General features: G+C 32.8%; 7 protein-coding genes and 3 pseudogenes across 10 annotated transcripts, besides 3 other annotated features; 7 read left to right on the forward strand and 3 right to left on the reverse strand.

Moving 5' to 3' along the window:
* Window positions 1-391: 391 nt before the first annotated feature.
* On the forward strand, window positions 392-514 carry TVAGG3_0913030 (Ankyrin repeat family; the record flags this gene model as incomplete). The annotated part of the gene is made up of 1 exon (XM_001300116.1): window positions 392-514. One exon carries the CDS (start codon window positions 392-394, stop codon window positions 512-514), a length of 123 nt encoding a protein of 40 aa, XP_001300117.1.
* Window positions 515-922: 408 nt separating this feature from the next.
* On the reverse strand, window positions 923-1,530 carry TVAGG3_0913040 (RNA binding; the record flags this gene model as incomplete). Its single annotated transcript, XM_001300115.1, has 1 exon — window positions 988-1,530. The coding sequence occupies one exon, from the start codon at window positions 1,528-1,530 to the stop codon at window positions 988-990; it is 543 nt and encodes a 180-aa protein (XP_001300116.1).
* Window positions 1,531-3,315: 1,785 nt separating this feature from the next.
* Window positions 3,316-3,363: a mobile genetic element.
* Window positions 3,364-4,619: 1,256 nt separating this feature from the next.
* Window positions 4,620-4,693: a mobile genetic element.
* Window positions 4,694-4,895: 202 nt separating this feature from the next.
* Window positions 4,896-16,234: part of a mobile genetic element that runs on past the window's edge.
* On the reverse strand, window positions 7,085-7,684 carry TVAGG3_0913080 (annotated as a pseudogene). Its single transcript has one exon. A coding segment is annotated over exon 1 (600 nt).
* Window positions 7,776-8,663, forward strand: TVAGG3_0913090 (protein of unknown function, DUF4106 family; the record flags this gene model as incomplete). The annotated part of the gene is made up of 1 exon (XM_051251896.1): window positions 7,776-8,663. The coding sequence occupies one exon, from the start codon at window positions 7,776-7,778 to the stop codon at window positions 8,661-8,663; it is 888 nt and encodes a 295-aa protein (XP_051077470.1).
* On the forward strand, window positions 9,087-9,701 carry TVAGG3_0913100 (uncharacterized protein; the record flags this gene model as incomplete). Its single annotated transcript, XM_051251897.1, has 1 exon — window positions 9,087-9,701. The coding sequence occupies one exon, from the start codon at window positions 9,087-9,089 to the stop codon at window positions 9,699-9,701; it is 615 nt and encodes a 204-aa protein (XP_051077471.1).
* Window positions 9,964-10,740, reverse strand: TVAGG3_0913110 (uncharacterized protein; the record flags this gene model as incomplete). The annotated part of the gene is made up of 1 exon (XM_051251898.1): window positions 9,964-10,740. One exon carries the CDS (start codon window positions 10,738-10,740, stop codon window positions 9,964-9,966), a length of 777 nt encoding a protein of 258 aa, XP_051077472.1.
* TVAGG3_0913120 (uncharacterized protein) lies at window positions 10,929-12,347 on the forward strand (the record flags this gene model as incomplete). Its single annotated transcript, XM_051251899.1, has 1 exon — window positions 10,929-12,347. A coding segment is annotated over one exon (1,419 nt), but the record flags the coding sequence as incomplete, so codon positions are not given.
* Window positions 12,744-13,750, forward strand: TVAGG3_0913130 (annotated as a pseudogene). Its single transcript has one exon. A coding segment is annotated over exon 1 (1,007 nt).
* TVAGG3_0913140 (integrase core domain containing protein family) lies at window positions 14,302-14,853 on the forward strand (the record flags this gene model as incomplete). The annotated part of the gene is made up of 1 exon (XM_051251900.1): window positions 14,302-14,853. One exon carries the CDS (start codon window positions 14,302-14,304, stop codon window positions 14,851-14,853), a length of 552 nt encoding a protein of 183 aa, XP_051077474.1.
* Window positions 15,153-15,988, forward strand: TVAGG3_0913150 (annotated as a pseudogene). The gene has a single exon. A coding segment is annotated over exon 1 (836 nt).

Raw genomic sequence — 16,234 nt, forward strand, 5'->3', positions numbered from 1 at the left:
GATGTCGCCCTTCGGGCTCCACCCTTTCCACGCCACGAGGCCCGATTTTTGGCCACTTTTTTGATTTTGGCCGCGTGCCAGCTCCTGGCAGGCGGCCCGCAAAATTGTGCCAGTTTGTACAACCCTATATCGATACAAAAGATGAAAATAAGACTACTGCTCTTCATAAAGCATCATTTTTGATAATAAAGAAACGACTGAAGTTCTTATTTTACATGTTGCAAATATCAATGAAAAAAATGACAGTGGAAAAACTTCTCTTCATTATGCCATCTTGAAGAAAAGAAAAGAAACCGCTGAACTTCTTGTATTACATGGCGTAAATATCTATGAAAAAGATAAATATGGAAGATAAGCTATTCATTATGCAACAAATAAAAATAACGAAGAAATGGTCGAACTTCTTCTTTCACATGATGCAAATATCCATGACAAAGATGAAGGTGAACAAACCACTCTTCATCATATAGAATTTCTTCTTTCACGTGATGCGATAATTAATGAAAAAAAATAGGGAAAAACTGCTCTCCACGAGGCAGTGGATAATAATAGTAAGGCAACAGCAGAATTTCTTACATCACATGGTGCAAATATCAACAAAAAAGATAATTATATAAGAACAGCTATTCATTGTGCATGTTATCAATGATAAATATCAAAACGGAAGAAATTCTCTTAATATTTCAGCGACAAAAAATATTAAAGAAAATCGGAAATTCTTCCTTTACATGGTATTATTTCTTGAGTTTGCTTAGATTTACTGTCAGCAACTTGCCATCTTTCTTAATATTGAGGTAATTAGACTCATTCAATGAATTTAAGATGTACTACAATTATCTAAAATCTATTCTTGGACACAAACTTATTTTATATAGTAAAGTATTCATATTAATTGTATGGAATGAAGAAAAAAACTTTTGAATTGCATAATTATTAATTTATTACTTAAATATATATATAAACAAACAACTTTCATACTAGTATTCATTATCTATTATCACGATGCTCAATTTCGGAATGCTTAATGTGCATAATTTTGATACCAGCTAATAAGTCTTCAAGTTGTGGACTACAGAGATTATTTGTTAATTGGTATTGAATGTCTTCTAAGTCTTTGAATTTCAATTCCATCAGCTTTCTCTTTGCTTCAGAATTACTAATTTGTTTAACGTAATCATGACTTTTAGCGAAATCTTTTGCACTTATTGCTGGTTCTGTATGCTCCTGTTTAGGCACATGTGGCTCAAAAACTTGTAACTGCTTTTCAGTTTGTTCTTTTCCGCCCCATTTTACACGTATTGTCTGTCCTTTATAAACTGTACCATTCAATTCATCAATTGCTTTTTGTGCATCATCGTGATTTGCAAATTGGACTATTCCGCACCCTTTTGATTTAAATGATCCTTTCCTGGTAAAAATTTTAGCAGCAATCACCTTGCCAAATCTCATAAACTTAACTCTTAAATCTATGTCTTGGTCTTCTAATGGATAATTGCCTACAAAAAGGCAGGTTTCGGATTCTTCACCCATTTTTTAAATAAAGGGGGTAATGGTGGCACCCCCAATCTTTTAATATCTCTCCTAGAGAAATTTGATCTCAGTGATGGCCTTAAACCACCTTTAGATAATAAGTTTTAGAGTTGGCCAAGTTCAGATATTGCTATAAATTTGATTTCAATATTTTGTAGCTTTTGGAGAAGAAAGGTAGAATTTCAACAATATGTATTCCCCGTTAATGATAAATTGATTATAAAAATTTCGGATAATTCATAGCTGAGAATGAAAGGTCGTAATTTTACATTTGAAATAATTTTAATGCAGATCATAACGTGCCTAACATTGGAAATCAATATATTATGAATCTGCTATAAGTGTTGCAATGATGCTAAATAAAAAGAAGAATTATTTATTCAATTTACAGAAAAATTGAATTGAATGTCAAAACAATCAAAATTATATAACGAATGAAAATGCAATAAATAGTTATTATACGAAACTATTGTCTGTTGATCTGAAATTATTTGAAGGAGGTAGGGCAACGATAGGTCAAAAAAGCTTCTCTGATAGATTTCCTTGCCTTTTGGATATGCTATAATATATAGCCTAGCATGATAGGATATGATGTCAAAAGTTAGAACATAACTTAGGATCTTGAGAAAAATGAAAAACAAAAATTACATAAAAAAAGAAAGATTTTATCTAATTTGTTTTTTTGGACCGAATAAGTAATTTTATTGAATTTCAATACGACACATAGATTTTATTATTAGTAATAAATATAATGGTTTACTATTAACAAGGAACCTAAACTAATGAAAATTTGATTTCAAATATTGTATATGATTATCATAGATTACCAGAATATATTGCTATTTATGAGGATATAATATTGATTATTAGTAAAATCGTATAAATTTAATAAATATACCATGAAATATTGAATGAATTTCTTGATTCATAGGGGTAAACGCGCTTTTATATGATTTAGACAGAGAATTTATGAGATGTAAATAACACAATAAAGGTTTATATTGAATATTTTTCTAAAAATAATCGAAATTATAAAAACAATACATTTATTCATTGAAACTACTTGGACAAATATGAAACGAGCATTCAGGCAATACTTTTGAGACTTCAACGCAATCTGATAATTTTTATATAACTTCACCTCTTATGCTTAGAGTGGAGGTATTGAGATCGTATAAGTATAGATGAGCTCACATTCAGATATGATGTGTGAACTTCTGTTTTCACTGCAATTTTGAATCAGAATAAACTCAAAACAAGAATAAAATGAATACTCACTCTCTAAATGTGTTCGAGATTTAAAGTTGTATGAATAAACGATTCATCTTTCGAAGCTCCCATTTAATGAGAGATTCGAAAGATGAATGTATTCATGTAGATGAAATACTATATATGACCATGTGTGATACTAAAGATATCAAATGTTCATTTTTAAGTGCAATAGAAGGGTTATCTCTCGTAAAATCTCAATTTAAGGAAGATTTAGAAAGAACTCCTTTCCTAAGTAGATAGTGTGTGGTTTCTGTCTTTTGGTTGATCAGGAACTATGAAATTAAGTCGGACAGAAAGAAGTTCTTTCCAAAACAGACTCCAAATGAGTTGTTCGAAAAGAACTTCCTCTGTATATGGATAATTGTAGTTACCGCACTGAAGTATGTGATTGTGATGATGGAGTTCTCGATAAATCTAAAATCGGATTAAGATTAATTGAAAACTCAAGTAATTCTTTGAAATCTTGTGTTGTTGGCACTATAATAACCAAGAATGAGAATATTATGTTGAATGATGAGTACGTGTGCTCGGCATTCGCCGAGCGAATTGAGTTTAACGTACTATGAAAAGTGACAAATTTGGGCTTTTTTTCCTAGGGTTATGATCTCTTCCTTTCTGCTCAATACGACAGAAATGAAAGAATGAATTTGTACTCCCTAATTGATTACTACAATCTGTATCTATCTTTAACATAGAATTAGCTGCATTGTGATTTATACTCCAGAATTATTCAATTTAAGATCAACCTCGTAAATTTTAATCATATTGCACCAATATTCCTACGTTGAGATAAGAACATGATTATACATACCAAAGCCCCATATTAAAAATCAAAATTTAGCACCTCCATTATGCAACCACATTATTCGTCGCAAATAAGTATATTTACGCATATTATGATGCATATTCACACAACTCGTATACATGAAAAGTTATTAAAATCAGACAAAATTATTGCAATAAGGAAAAAAAAAACAACTTTATTATATATGTTAGTAATGAATTACAAATATTTCTACAAAGAATGCTCAATACTTCATATAATCTTCGAATATTTCTTATTACAAGTTAATACATTTTGACATTTAGTTCCATATATGGCAGTCCCAACGGGAACCGCGGTAATTTACCGAGGTTTCCGCACACCGGTTCCTTTTTTTAGGAATTTTTTAGATTAAAAAATATGCTTTGTAAATCATTTTTTGTAAATCGGCAAAAATTTGGAAATATTCTGACGACAATAAATCTGGGAATAGTATTTGAAATACGAGAACAACCTATTTAAAAGTGTTTCGCTCGATTTTGTATAATTTCAAATTTTCGCATATAGCTTTCCGTGAATTACCGTGATTTTACCGCCACATCAATAGTTTACGACACTTTCCCCGTAAATTGAGTAGTTTACTGCACTTTTTCCGTAAAATTGAGTTACGGGAATCCGTAAGAATACCGTACCTCACTTCTAGTTGAAAATAGCATTAGTATATAATAAATAGATATATTATTCATATTTTTGATTTTGAATTACGGAAAAAGTGAGTTCAGAACTTCCAATTATTATTTGATTAATTATGTTAAAAATACTATAAGGAATTAAAATACATAATGTTGAAATTTGAATTACGGAAAAAGTGAGGGTGAAAGTGAAGTGAAAAAGTAAGATATTTTTTGTTGAAATAATCATAGTTGTACAATTTTGAAACTATATGTAAAGCTATAAATTGAATAAATTCAAAAACAAAAATTGTTTATTCTTATTAATAAATTTATATTAATCAATATTTGAACAACCCGTAATTAAAATTGAATTCCTCTTAAAATTTAATCCATACGTTAATTTTTAATTTGCTCGGCGAATGCCGAGCTTCCCTACTTCTCTTGTCATTCCTTCAAAAACTCTAATCTCATCGCACTTACAAACATCATGATTTGATGTATTGTCGAGAAATCTTAGACTTGTTTGTCATTTGATGATAGCATTTGAAAGTCATCTCGAAAATCGATTAACAAGACAATTTCCCAAACATCTACATACAAGTAGATGATGGTAAACCCATTAGAGTTGTTTTGCTATGATTCCTCCAATCTTATGAAGTTAGTATCCCTATCTTCAGTACTGTGGCACTGCGTTCCACCGTACCCAAGATAACGGTTTGACACTTTACAAAACCACTAACGTATATTTTACAACAGAACCATAACACCAACTTAACCTTAAATATTCACTAACGACTTCACTAACGAATTCACTACCATCCTCACTAAATAAAAAATAACCTTATTTTATTTATTTTCCAACTTTTTTATTTCATTGTAAAGGCATGTCTGACTACATTTACTATGACTCTTTCCCAGAACGTTTCCGTGAACTATTCAAAACTCAAGTAAAACTGAGGAACATGCATTTTAACAAAGACAGACCCATTGACGATGAAAGAAACCCTGAATATATTACAATCCTATATGACGCAAAGTTCATTGCATACATTCCTTATGGTCGCAGAGGAACGAAAACTATTTCAACAAAGAACAAAAATTATTTCTGGAGCGATGAAGAAAATTGCCTTATCTACATAAATGCATACTTAAATAAAGCTACATATTGTACAAAAGAAGGTTGGACTGGATTTGAGCTCTACATATACGACGACGATGGAAACAGACGTTGTGTATACCCATACGATAATATGTACCATTGTTTTCATCAAGCATTAAACGAATACATAGTCAGTAAGGGTCTCATTCCTGTTGAGTAGATATGCTTTATTTTTGTTCTGTCATTTATATAAAAATAAACGTTCTCACTAACGACTTCACTAACGTTCTCACTAACGTACACACTAACGTTCACACTAACGTTCTCACTTACAAAAGTATTGCAACTCCTCCCATTGCTGTGCTTCACATAACAGCTCATAATCTTCTGACTCACTTTCTTCTTCATATAGGTCAAAATCACTGTCAAAATAAATGTTAGTAAGTTTTGACAAAGCTAATGAAACACGCTTACCGTTTGTATCATATGCTTGTATAAACTTTCCATTATGTTTACTATCATAAACGCTCAAACTAACTTTACCCTTTCTCCCTCGTATCTGATAGAATGTATTTTCACGAGCAACGAAGAACAAATTCTTGAACTCATGACCGTTGTAGTTTGTTATCTCAATAGTTTTCGTCATTTATATAAAATAAAATAAAAAATAAACTTAAAAAATTAATGATATCACCACCCTCACGCGTATGAAAACATAGCACAAAAATAAATTTAGGTGAAGTGGTGAGATCTCACCTCTTTTTTCACCTCTTTTTTCACCCTGTTGAATTCATTGCTTTATAACTCTCTTCCTTGATTTCTTTTTAGTTGCTTTCTTAACATCTGTCTCCAACTTGACTGTCTTTCTTCTTCGTCCGTAATGATACCAATTACTTCCACCAGTCAATGGGTCAAATGGTCTTTCGTAAGGGTTTCCATACATTCCATAGGGACCATACGGAAGAACTACTGGTGGAGAAGAAACATTTTCTTTAGTTCCATCGAATATATTTAAATGCATTGTTTCACCTTTCATCTGGTCATTAAAGTCTTTTGCGTGTTTTGCAAACTCATCGTCCTTTCCTAAAGCATTTTCTGACTCAGTCGCAACCAAATTGGATGCTTTATTTATGAGCCCTATTTTATTTAATCTTAACTTCTTTGCAACCCAGCCTCCAATCTTCCCTTTATTTGCATCTAATGTCTTCGAAACCCTTCCTCCACTCATTTTATTTACTGCGTCATAAGCTTCAAGTGCTTTTGCTCCAAATGCTAATGCTTTTGTTCCCATTGCGCCTAAAGCTGCCCAAGCTACCATTTACACCATATTAAAATCATCTCTCTTCAATATTATCTCATAAAAGTTCTCGTTACTGGAGAAAGTCAATGAAACATAAGCGTTCTCACGGGCTTCGCCCTCACTACTTTGCGGTCTATCTAACTTCTTTCTTATCTCATCTATACGCTTCAAAATGTCTGAACAATTGCTAACATCTTCTACAACAGTTATTTCATCATGAATGACCTTCAAGAACAAGCTCATTTAATATGCTATTAAAATCATCTCAATAATGAGTCCATCCTTTCCATCTTTAGGTAGCACAACATCTTTCATTGAAGAAGGTTCGACAAGTCTTATGTTAAACTTACTGACAAAGTTTGTTATACTATAATGCTTCGGCGGCGAATACATATAGTTTGAAAGACATAATATAGATTCTTCAGCAAATTCACTTATACTGGATTTTATAACAATGTTCTCACGAGACCAAACGCCACCAATTGACAATCTTGTAAGCAATCCTGCTGAACCTTCACTGTAAACGTCGATGGTAACATTCCACGAAGGTCATCTATTGACATCTTTGAGTCACTGAATTTAAATATTTTCTTAAAGCAATCGTCATTATCTAACCATGCAATAGCTTTGAAGTTTTCATTTGAATATACATCTGCTTCATTAAATGTAAATCCTGACTTCTTTGCAGAGATGACTTTAAAATCTATTGAGTTTGTTTCAAAATTATATGCTATGGTAACTTCTGAAGGTAATGGGTGTCCTTCCTATAGTTGTTCTTTCACTACCGTTTGAAGCTTTGTGTTAAAAACTTTCATGTCATCTCCTGTATCTAAGTTCACATACACAGCAACAGGGAAACTATCTTGCTTCTTTGTTTCATCATTATATCTCAAAACATTAAAGTTCTTCAATAATATTGTTCTTCCTGCTGGAATACTTCGAACCTGTCTGATTTCAATAGCTTTCTCACCTCCTACATACTCTACCCAGTGTCTTGGATATTCATAAGTATACTGACTTTCTTGAATTTTGGTAGGTTTCATCATAACGTGTTCATAGTATATCTTTATACTCTTGTCAGTTAGACTCGGTGCTATGTTCTGAATATTTCTGACTTGCATTTTTAATGGAGATAAAATGAAGCATTTAATACATGACGTAGATGAAGACATGAATGAAACTACAGACAAACTTAACTCTTCTCTCATTCTTCCTTTCAGCAAAGATTATGAGTTCTGTTCAAATGGTGTGTATTTCTATTGTGGAAAGATGGGTTCAGGTAAGACATTTAACCTCATTCGTCATATACTCATAACAGAGCGTTTAGGAAACGACTCTTACTATGACCAAATCATTATATCAGCAACTTCAGACTCTATGGACTCAACAGCGAAAACATTTATGAGTAAAGTTCAAGCATCTGTCGTTAAAGTTCCAGACAGTGAACTCATTGAATTTCTTCAACGTTACATTCGACGTAAGAGAAAATATTATGCTATTGTAGAGTTCATACAGTCAGGAATGCAAAAGACTTCAGAAGAGATGGAAAGAATTATTGACAAACACCACTTACGTCAGTACTCAGGAGTTTACGATATGAAACGACTGACAAACTACATTCTATCAAAACTTTCAAAATACCCCTTCAAAAAGTATCCTTCAAACACTCTGCTCGTTTGTGACGACTTCGCCGGAAAAGGTTTAGTGTCAAAGCCTGACTCACCATTAGCTAACATCATAACTAAAGTCAGACATTACCATTTAACTGTAGCAATACTTATGCAAACATGGCGTTTTCTTGCTTTAAACATAAAACGTCTCATAACTGACTTCGTTATCTTTCAAGGTTTCTCACGTTATGATATTGAACTCATTTGGAAACAGTCAGGTATAACATTACCTTTTGAAGAAATTTGGGAAGCATATAAGTCTCTCATCTCTCCTCGTTCATACCTTGAGATTCATATCATGACTAATACCATTAAAGTCAAAAATATTCCATGGGAACGACCAACATTGTTTTAAAGTTTAACCTTCAATTGACTGATGGTAAACAAATTCCATGCATCTCTGTCGCCATTTCTGTTAATATTTTTGCTGTCATTCATATCATCCACTTCCCCATCCGTTAGCTTTTGAGGATATGCGTTAGAATAGCTGTTCTTAAATGAAGGCTTTTCACCTTTGAGAGCATAAACTCTATAACTTTCTGCATACTTTATGTTTGAACCTCCTGAGCCATCATTGACATAAATTTTTATAGGCTTCCACCCTTTGTTCATATTCCTGCTTCTTCCCTTTGCTCTTTTGTTCAGTAGTTCTACATCTTTATACACAGCTCCTGTCTCAGTGAATTCAACAATATTTTCATTCGTTAGCTTTACATTCAAACCCTTGTCGAGTATATTGTTCATTTCATACATATAAAAGGTTTTTATTCTATATGAAATGAGAAGCAAATCCATCTTAGCTGGTGCCGTTAATGTTCCAATTGAACCAACATCAAATGTTGACTCACGAACGACAAACAATATTGTCATAAAGAACTATAGTTCAGAGTGTTTGAAAGAAAAAGAACCAGAGCTGAAATCCGTGAATTTAAACACAGCTTCAAACGCTAACGCTACATCAGATGTTAAGTTAGAGTATCCACCACTGGACCAAATTCTTTCAAGAGAAGCCAACGACAACCCTTACATAAATGTTCAAACAAATCCTTCAGATAACGTAGACCATTACCTTCTTCAGTTATACCAAACAATTTTACTCAAAGACGATAAGAAGCTTTTGATAAATCTTATAAGTAAGAACCAAATAATTCTAACAAAGGAGGACCTTGAAAATGTTATATCACGAATAACAGGAAAGCAATGTGTCATTGACTATCTCGACCCTGAAATCGAATGCTGTGGTCAAACGCCAATATTCATGAAAATAGGTAACATCCGCATCATTGAAACACCAGGAACTACAGGAGTTGAGTTTAAGTATAAATATTCGAACGAGTATACAAAACTATCTACTTACTATAAGCTTTGTTTGAAATATGTTTTAGTAAATTAAAGCAGTCAGGAGGGCTCTTTGAGCCCATCTTGGCGCTTTGCGCCGTCAGTCAAAAAATTTCAAGTTAGCAATTTGTAATATCTATCCAAAACTTCTTCAACAGTATCGAACTCATCTTCATAATGCAAACCTAATCTTATTGACTTGGTGCAGTTTTCACTAACACAATATTTTTCTGTTCTCTTGACTGACATAACTAACTCATTTGTTTCATCAAACAGCAACAACCAAAGTTCATGACCTAATACATAACATTCATACTTTATATTTTTAGCTCTGAGTTCTCTTGTAAGCTGTTGCATTTAATATTTTCTAAAAAGTCAACTTCAACAGTCATTCGCACTGGTGCCTTCAGTTCTACAGGCTCTCCTTGAAAGTCAACAAGTCTGAATTGCATGTCTTTCAAATTATGAGGACTAATGCGAACCCATTTACCTAAATGAGTTGCTATGACAGGAACGTTTGGAATGAACATTGAATTGACTGCATAACAGAAGGATTTATATTCTACTGAACCTTTACTATTAACTCCTGAAATACCTGTGACATTAGCTATTTTAGACTCAATGTACAAACAATTACCATAACATACGTATGGAACAGATTTCATCTCAATCGTTTTGTCAACACTTTTCAAAGGAAATGTCATATGGTATGCTCCCAAAAGAAGTTGTACTCTATGACTCATTCTTGGTATCTTAAACTCCTTCGCATAACTGAACTTCAAAACTCCTGCAATAAGTTTAACATTCATTAAGTTTTCTTCGTTATCCTTGTTTATTGTAGTATTTATGAGAGCATTTAACACTCCAGCTAATGTTTCCATCTTATATTCTACATTATTGTGAAATCTTATTTCGTGCTTCTTTCCATCTATTTCAAGCTCCATGAAATCTGTTTCATCTGTTATAACGAATGAAGCGATAGTATTGAAGTCAACCATTCTGAATGCAAGCGCCTCATTCTGTAGACCTAAGTTTGTTTGTAGCTTTACTGTCCCGTATTCGTTTGGGTCTGTACTTTGCAAATAGAACAACATTTTATTCTCATTAAAATATGAGTATAGCTGCATATGCGTATGAAGCTGACAGAGCTAAACGTTTATATTTTGGTCAATACTCTCTCACACTTACTGACAAATATATTGTTATCAGTGATGGAAATACCGAGAAATACATAACATGGAAGGACTATGAAAAGTTTGACCCTATTTTAACTCCATGTACTATGCCATTCATTGTAAATGGTGAAGTTGTCATGAAGAACGACACAACAGTATATAAGTCTGTATATGAAGCGTTAGAATATATGTTGAATTATAATCCCGAAAGATTTGACCCAAGCACTACACCATGTGCAATGCCTTTTATTAAGGACGGTGAAATCGTAAGAGTTCCGGATTCAACGGTTTACACAGCTGTTCAAAACAGTTTACAAAACATTTTAGCGAATATCTTTAATTCAGAAACTACAGAAATAAAATTACCATATATAACAGATGCTAAAGAAATTAAATCAAAAACGACAACATTATTTACGTCACTTAATGATTTAATGACTTATATCATTAATATTCCTGCACCAACTACAGCATTTGATCCAAACTCGACGGTTTGCAGTGTACCTTTCATAAATGACAGTTCATTAATTACTTTAAGGGATTCGACAGTAAATGAATCATTAAAGGCGTCATTAATGAAAATCATTGATTTTAATTCATTCACGAATACATATAATTCATTCATTAATGTTTCATATGCTTCTAAAGAAGGTGAGCCAAAAACTATCAATAAAGCGGTGTATGAAATAAAAGCATCAACGACGAAATTGAATTCGTTAACTTTTGACGGTGATAGTTTCGTTAATGACATAACATCGGGGAAAACAATTTTAACGAAAGAATACTTAAAATCTCATGTTAGTGAGTTCGTTGAAATTGAAAAAGAAGGTGGAATTAAGTTCGATCCACTGAATTTCATTTTCAGCTTAGCGAATGCGGGTGTTAGTTTCGCTGAATGGACAACTATACAGAGTGAAATAAATGCAATATGGACGTTTTTGGGGTCAAAAGCGGGAATGGGTGAGCTTGTAAATGCTGCAAGAACATTAGGTGAAACAGGAAATTTTGTAGATGGTTTTAAAAGACTTGTTTCAAATGTTTTAACAAACACAAAGAAATTATTTAGATATACCATACATAACGGTCAGATTTTCGAACAGATAGCAACAAACCCTCCGGTTATGGCTGCGTTGATGATGGTTAGAGATATAAAACCACGTAACGACGGGAACGAAGAACATGAACAACAGGATACTGGTCGGGTTATTCGAGACATTAAAAACGTGTATCCTGAAGTTATTGATTTATTTAGAGGAGTTAATGATTCAATTTCAAAACATTCTATAACCCTCGATGAAGAGAATAAATTAACAGATTATATATTCGTCATTATTGCAGAATTAATGAAGAGAATAAATGAAAAAGGAATTGGTGATATCATTAATGTCAGCGATGTAATGATGAAAAGAAATTTTGACTCATTATTTACAAAACCGAAAACAGAATATAGTCTTTATGACGTAATTACCGAATTAATGAAAAAGATTAATGATAATAAGAGTTCTGGCGGAAGAGTTGAATTAGAAGTGAATGATGTTAATGAGAAATTAGCCGAAAAAGCAGACAAAAATGAGCTTTTAGCTCTGAGTGATAAAGTCAAGAACCACGTTCATTATATAACTTCAGACGAACAGATTATAACGGACTACCATGGATATTTAACACGAAGTGATGAAGCGAAGACAAAAATGTTAAATGAAAGAAGATATAAATACATTCGTGCTAAAGGTTATGACATAAGCTGTACTGTACAGTATGACACGGGTAAAGCACCAGAAGCATTTGTTATAACGATGAAATTTATGCCTCTACTTTCTGTTAAAGGTGTATTAGTTGAACCAAGATTTACTTTGAGAGTTAAGGCAAAAATAACGTTTGAAGATGCTATTAAAAGTAAAGCTGACAAAGTTGAACTCGAAGCAATGAACAAAGTTTTGAAATCTCATAAACACAACATCTCCGATATAAATGAACTTCAAGCTACATTAGACAGTAAAGCCGACAAGAACCATACACATAAATCCTTCACTACTGTTAGAGCAGACGACATAATATTGAACTATACCCTTGGTTCAAGTGCACCTTTAGAGAATCCAAGTACAAGCGTAAAAGATACACTAAACTCCTTAAATAGTAAATGTATGAACATTGAAGGTCATGTCAGAAACTTTGAAACACATGAACTACCAGCAATGTTAGATAAAAAAGCAGATAAAACTTATGTGGATGCAGAACTAACAAAGAAATTTTCGAAACCAGATACAATGACATTTACAACAGAAATTATAAATGGTGAACCAGCAACTCCATTTGAATTTGTTAGAGGTCTTCAACCAGATACTTTTGAATTTTTCTTGGATAATTCTATTGAACTAACATTACATTATAAAAGTGGAACAAATGCAACATTTCATCCGGGAGATACATTCCAAATGGTATTTAATGACATAAGTTCTTTAGAATATGTTTATAGAGTTATGAGCATATATGATTTAATATATCCTATAGGAGCTGTTTATACGTCTATGAATCCAATAAATCCAAACACTTTATTTGGTGGTAGATGGTATGAAATAGTTGACAGTTTTCCATTCTACACTAATACGCAGTCAATGAAGATGGGAGGTTCAAAGAAAATAGGTATTGAAAACCTTCCTTCACATATGCATAGGTTCAGTGGAAGAACATCTGTGGAAGGAAACCATTCACATTCAATAACAAAAAGAGGTTATATAAATCTTGCAGCGGGTTCGGATAGATGGGGAATGAATAGATATGATATCTCAGATGACCCCAAAGATGTTAGCACAGGTATTTTCTGTGGAACTGCAGGAAATCATACACATGTTGTAGCTGGTATTACAGACCCAGCAGGTAATGGAAAAGATTATATGATATAACAATGCACGCTTGGATACGAGTTGGTTAAACTCTTTAACTTTACATAAATGAGCTTGAAAGAAGTATTCGAACAACATCCATGGAGGTCATTTAAGAAGTTCAATGAAGCAGCAAAAAGTTGGGGATTTACTAACAGAGCTGAAGTGAAAAAGTTCTTTGACAAAAATGTTGTACATCAAACAAAAATAAACCCTTACGACTACTTTTTACCAATTTACTCCAACACTCCTGACGCATACCAATTTGACACTCTCATTCAAAGCAGAAAAGGAGGACATAAACCATTCCTTCTTCATTAATGTTAACACTCGCAAAGCTTTTGCGTATATAATGAGGAATAAAGGAACTCGTGAAGTGTTAAGAGTTTTACAAAAGTTTGTAGCAGAACATAGCCCAAGTACTTTAACATCAGACCAAGACAGTGCATACCTCAGCAATGAAATCACAGATTTTCTCATTAAGCATAACATAACTCACTACACTACTGAAGACCATAACCATAACATACTCGGCATCATAAACCGCTTCATAAGAACGCTCAGAGATTTAAATCAAGAGCGAGACTTTACCGAAGAAACAATGAAACATTTTCTCGAAGTATATAATTCCTCAACACATTCTACAACAGGACATACACCAAATTCAATGACACAACAACAAGAAGAAAAGTATATACAAAAGAAACGAAGTCAAACACAAAATATCAGAAATTCAACACAATTTACCCTCATTCCTGGTACAAAAGTTCGTGTAGTTCTTGACGACAAACCATTGACAAAGAAACGTTTAAGGTTAAGTCGAAATTATTATATCGTAGACTCTACGCAAGGTAATGGATATCTTATAAAAGCTGCTGACGACTCCATAGCGTTTTACCCTCGTCATAAATTAGTCGAAAGTAGTAATGGCAAACTTGCTGAAACCATTGACGAAGCAAAGCGAGGAGTGGTTATTGAAATACTTGGCTATAACACAAACGATGACACTTATAAAGTAAGATATGAAGGAGGCGTTGAAGATGTTATACCATCTAAGAACTTGAGAGAGTCGAAGCCAACACATCTGGGACCATTAGAGCGGGAGTACTGGAAATACAAAAATATGCCAGAAAGAATAAGAAAATTCTTCTAAACTTTTTCATTAGATGTAAATCAGACAAAAATATATTTTAGGTGAAGAGGTGAGATTTCACCTAATTTCTCACCTCCTTTTTCACCTGTTTTCTCACCTGTTTTCTCACCGCTTAGCGGCTCAGATTGCTTTTGCTTTCTCGTGAATTTTCATGAATTTCCTTAAGATAGAAAAAATAAAGTTAGTTTTATTTTTATTTATTTTTTTATCTTGTATGTAAAGATATGATTTCAACAATAGGTTCTACAACAATTCAAACAACTACAGCACCAAACTCGCTAGTCATGAATCCTACATCTATGTTGGTAGAGATGAAAAGCTTCATTCCTTCTTCATATACTTTTGAGACAGAAATACAAAGAATTAAGCAAGAACTTTTAACAAGTAATTTAGACTGTAGTGCGAAAGATGAAACAAATGAACAGTATCTTTATGACATGCAGGACATTATTGACCATTTACCCAAATTGCCTGAAATCCAACAACAAAAGCTCACTATTCATGAATTCGATGAAATAGAAGTGAAACCAACTGACTCAGTAGAAATAAAGAAGTTCATACGTAAAGTAAACTATGAGTTTCTAGGATATCATTGCAACCATAAAGTTATGAACAAAGATTGCGACATGGTTTATAAAAACATTTCTGACATATATAAATCTGAGGAGTTTAAGACGATAACTTTGTTTCATTAGTTGCTGAATGTGTGTGGCAGATAAGAGATAAAGATAAAAGATGTAAAATATGGAATGGACAAATAAAACCAACAACTTTTGAGTTAAAGAAAACCATTGACGCCTTAGTTGTTCTAGCAGGTCAAATTTCAATGTATAACGCAAAAATGAATCCGCAATGTTCAAAATGTAAAGCAGCAATGAGGAAATATAACTACTCACTAAAAGAGATAGAACGTATGAGAAACGACTATGCTGACTTAAAGAAAGAAGTAGAGAAACCAGCAGAAGATAAAATGGACATGTTAGCATTTCTGAACAAAAACTATCCAACAGCTGACGATTTCCTTCTATCTGACGTCAAGAAGAGTATAAAGAAACTTTCGGCATTGTTAAAACTTTTGACATACTGACAGAAGAAATAGAAGCTACGAAATTGTTTAGAATTTCAAATATACATCGTACAATTCATGTAAAACGCTTATAAAATAACTGGGGTGAAAAATTAGGTGAGAAAACTGGTGAAATCTCACCTCTTCACCTAAAATATATTTTTATTGAATTCAGCAACAAAATTCTGAGTAAAATAATTTTTAGGGCATGTGTCAAACCGTTGAGTTTTCACAAAATTTAAAAAATAACGTTTACCATGTAAAACGCTTATAAAATAACTGGGTGAAAAATTAGGTGAGAAAAGAGGTGAGATC

This window comes from Trichomonas vaginalis, chromosome I (genome assembly GCF_026262505.1).
Source record: "Trichomonas vaginalis G3 chromosome I, whole genome shotgun sequence".
NCBI lineage: Eukaryota > Parabasalia > Trichomonadida > Trichomonadidae > Trichomonas > Trichomonas vaginalis.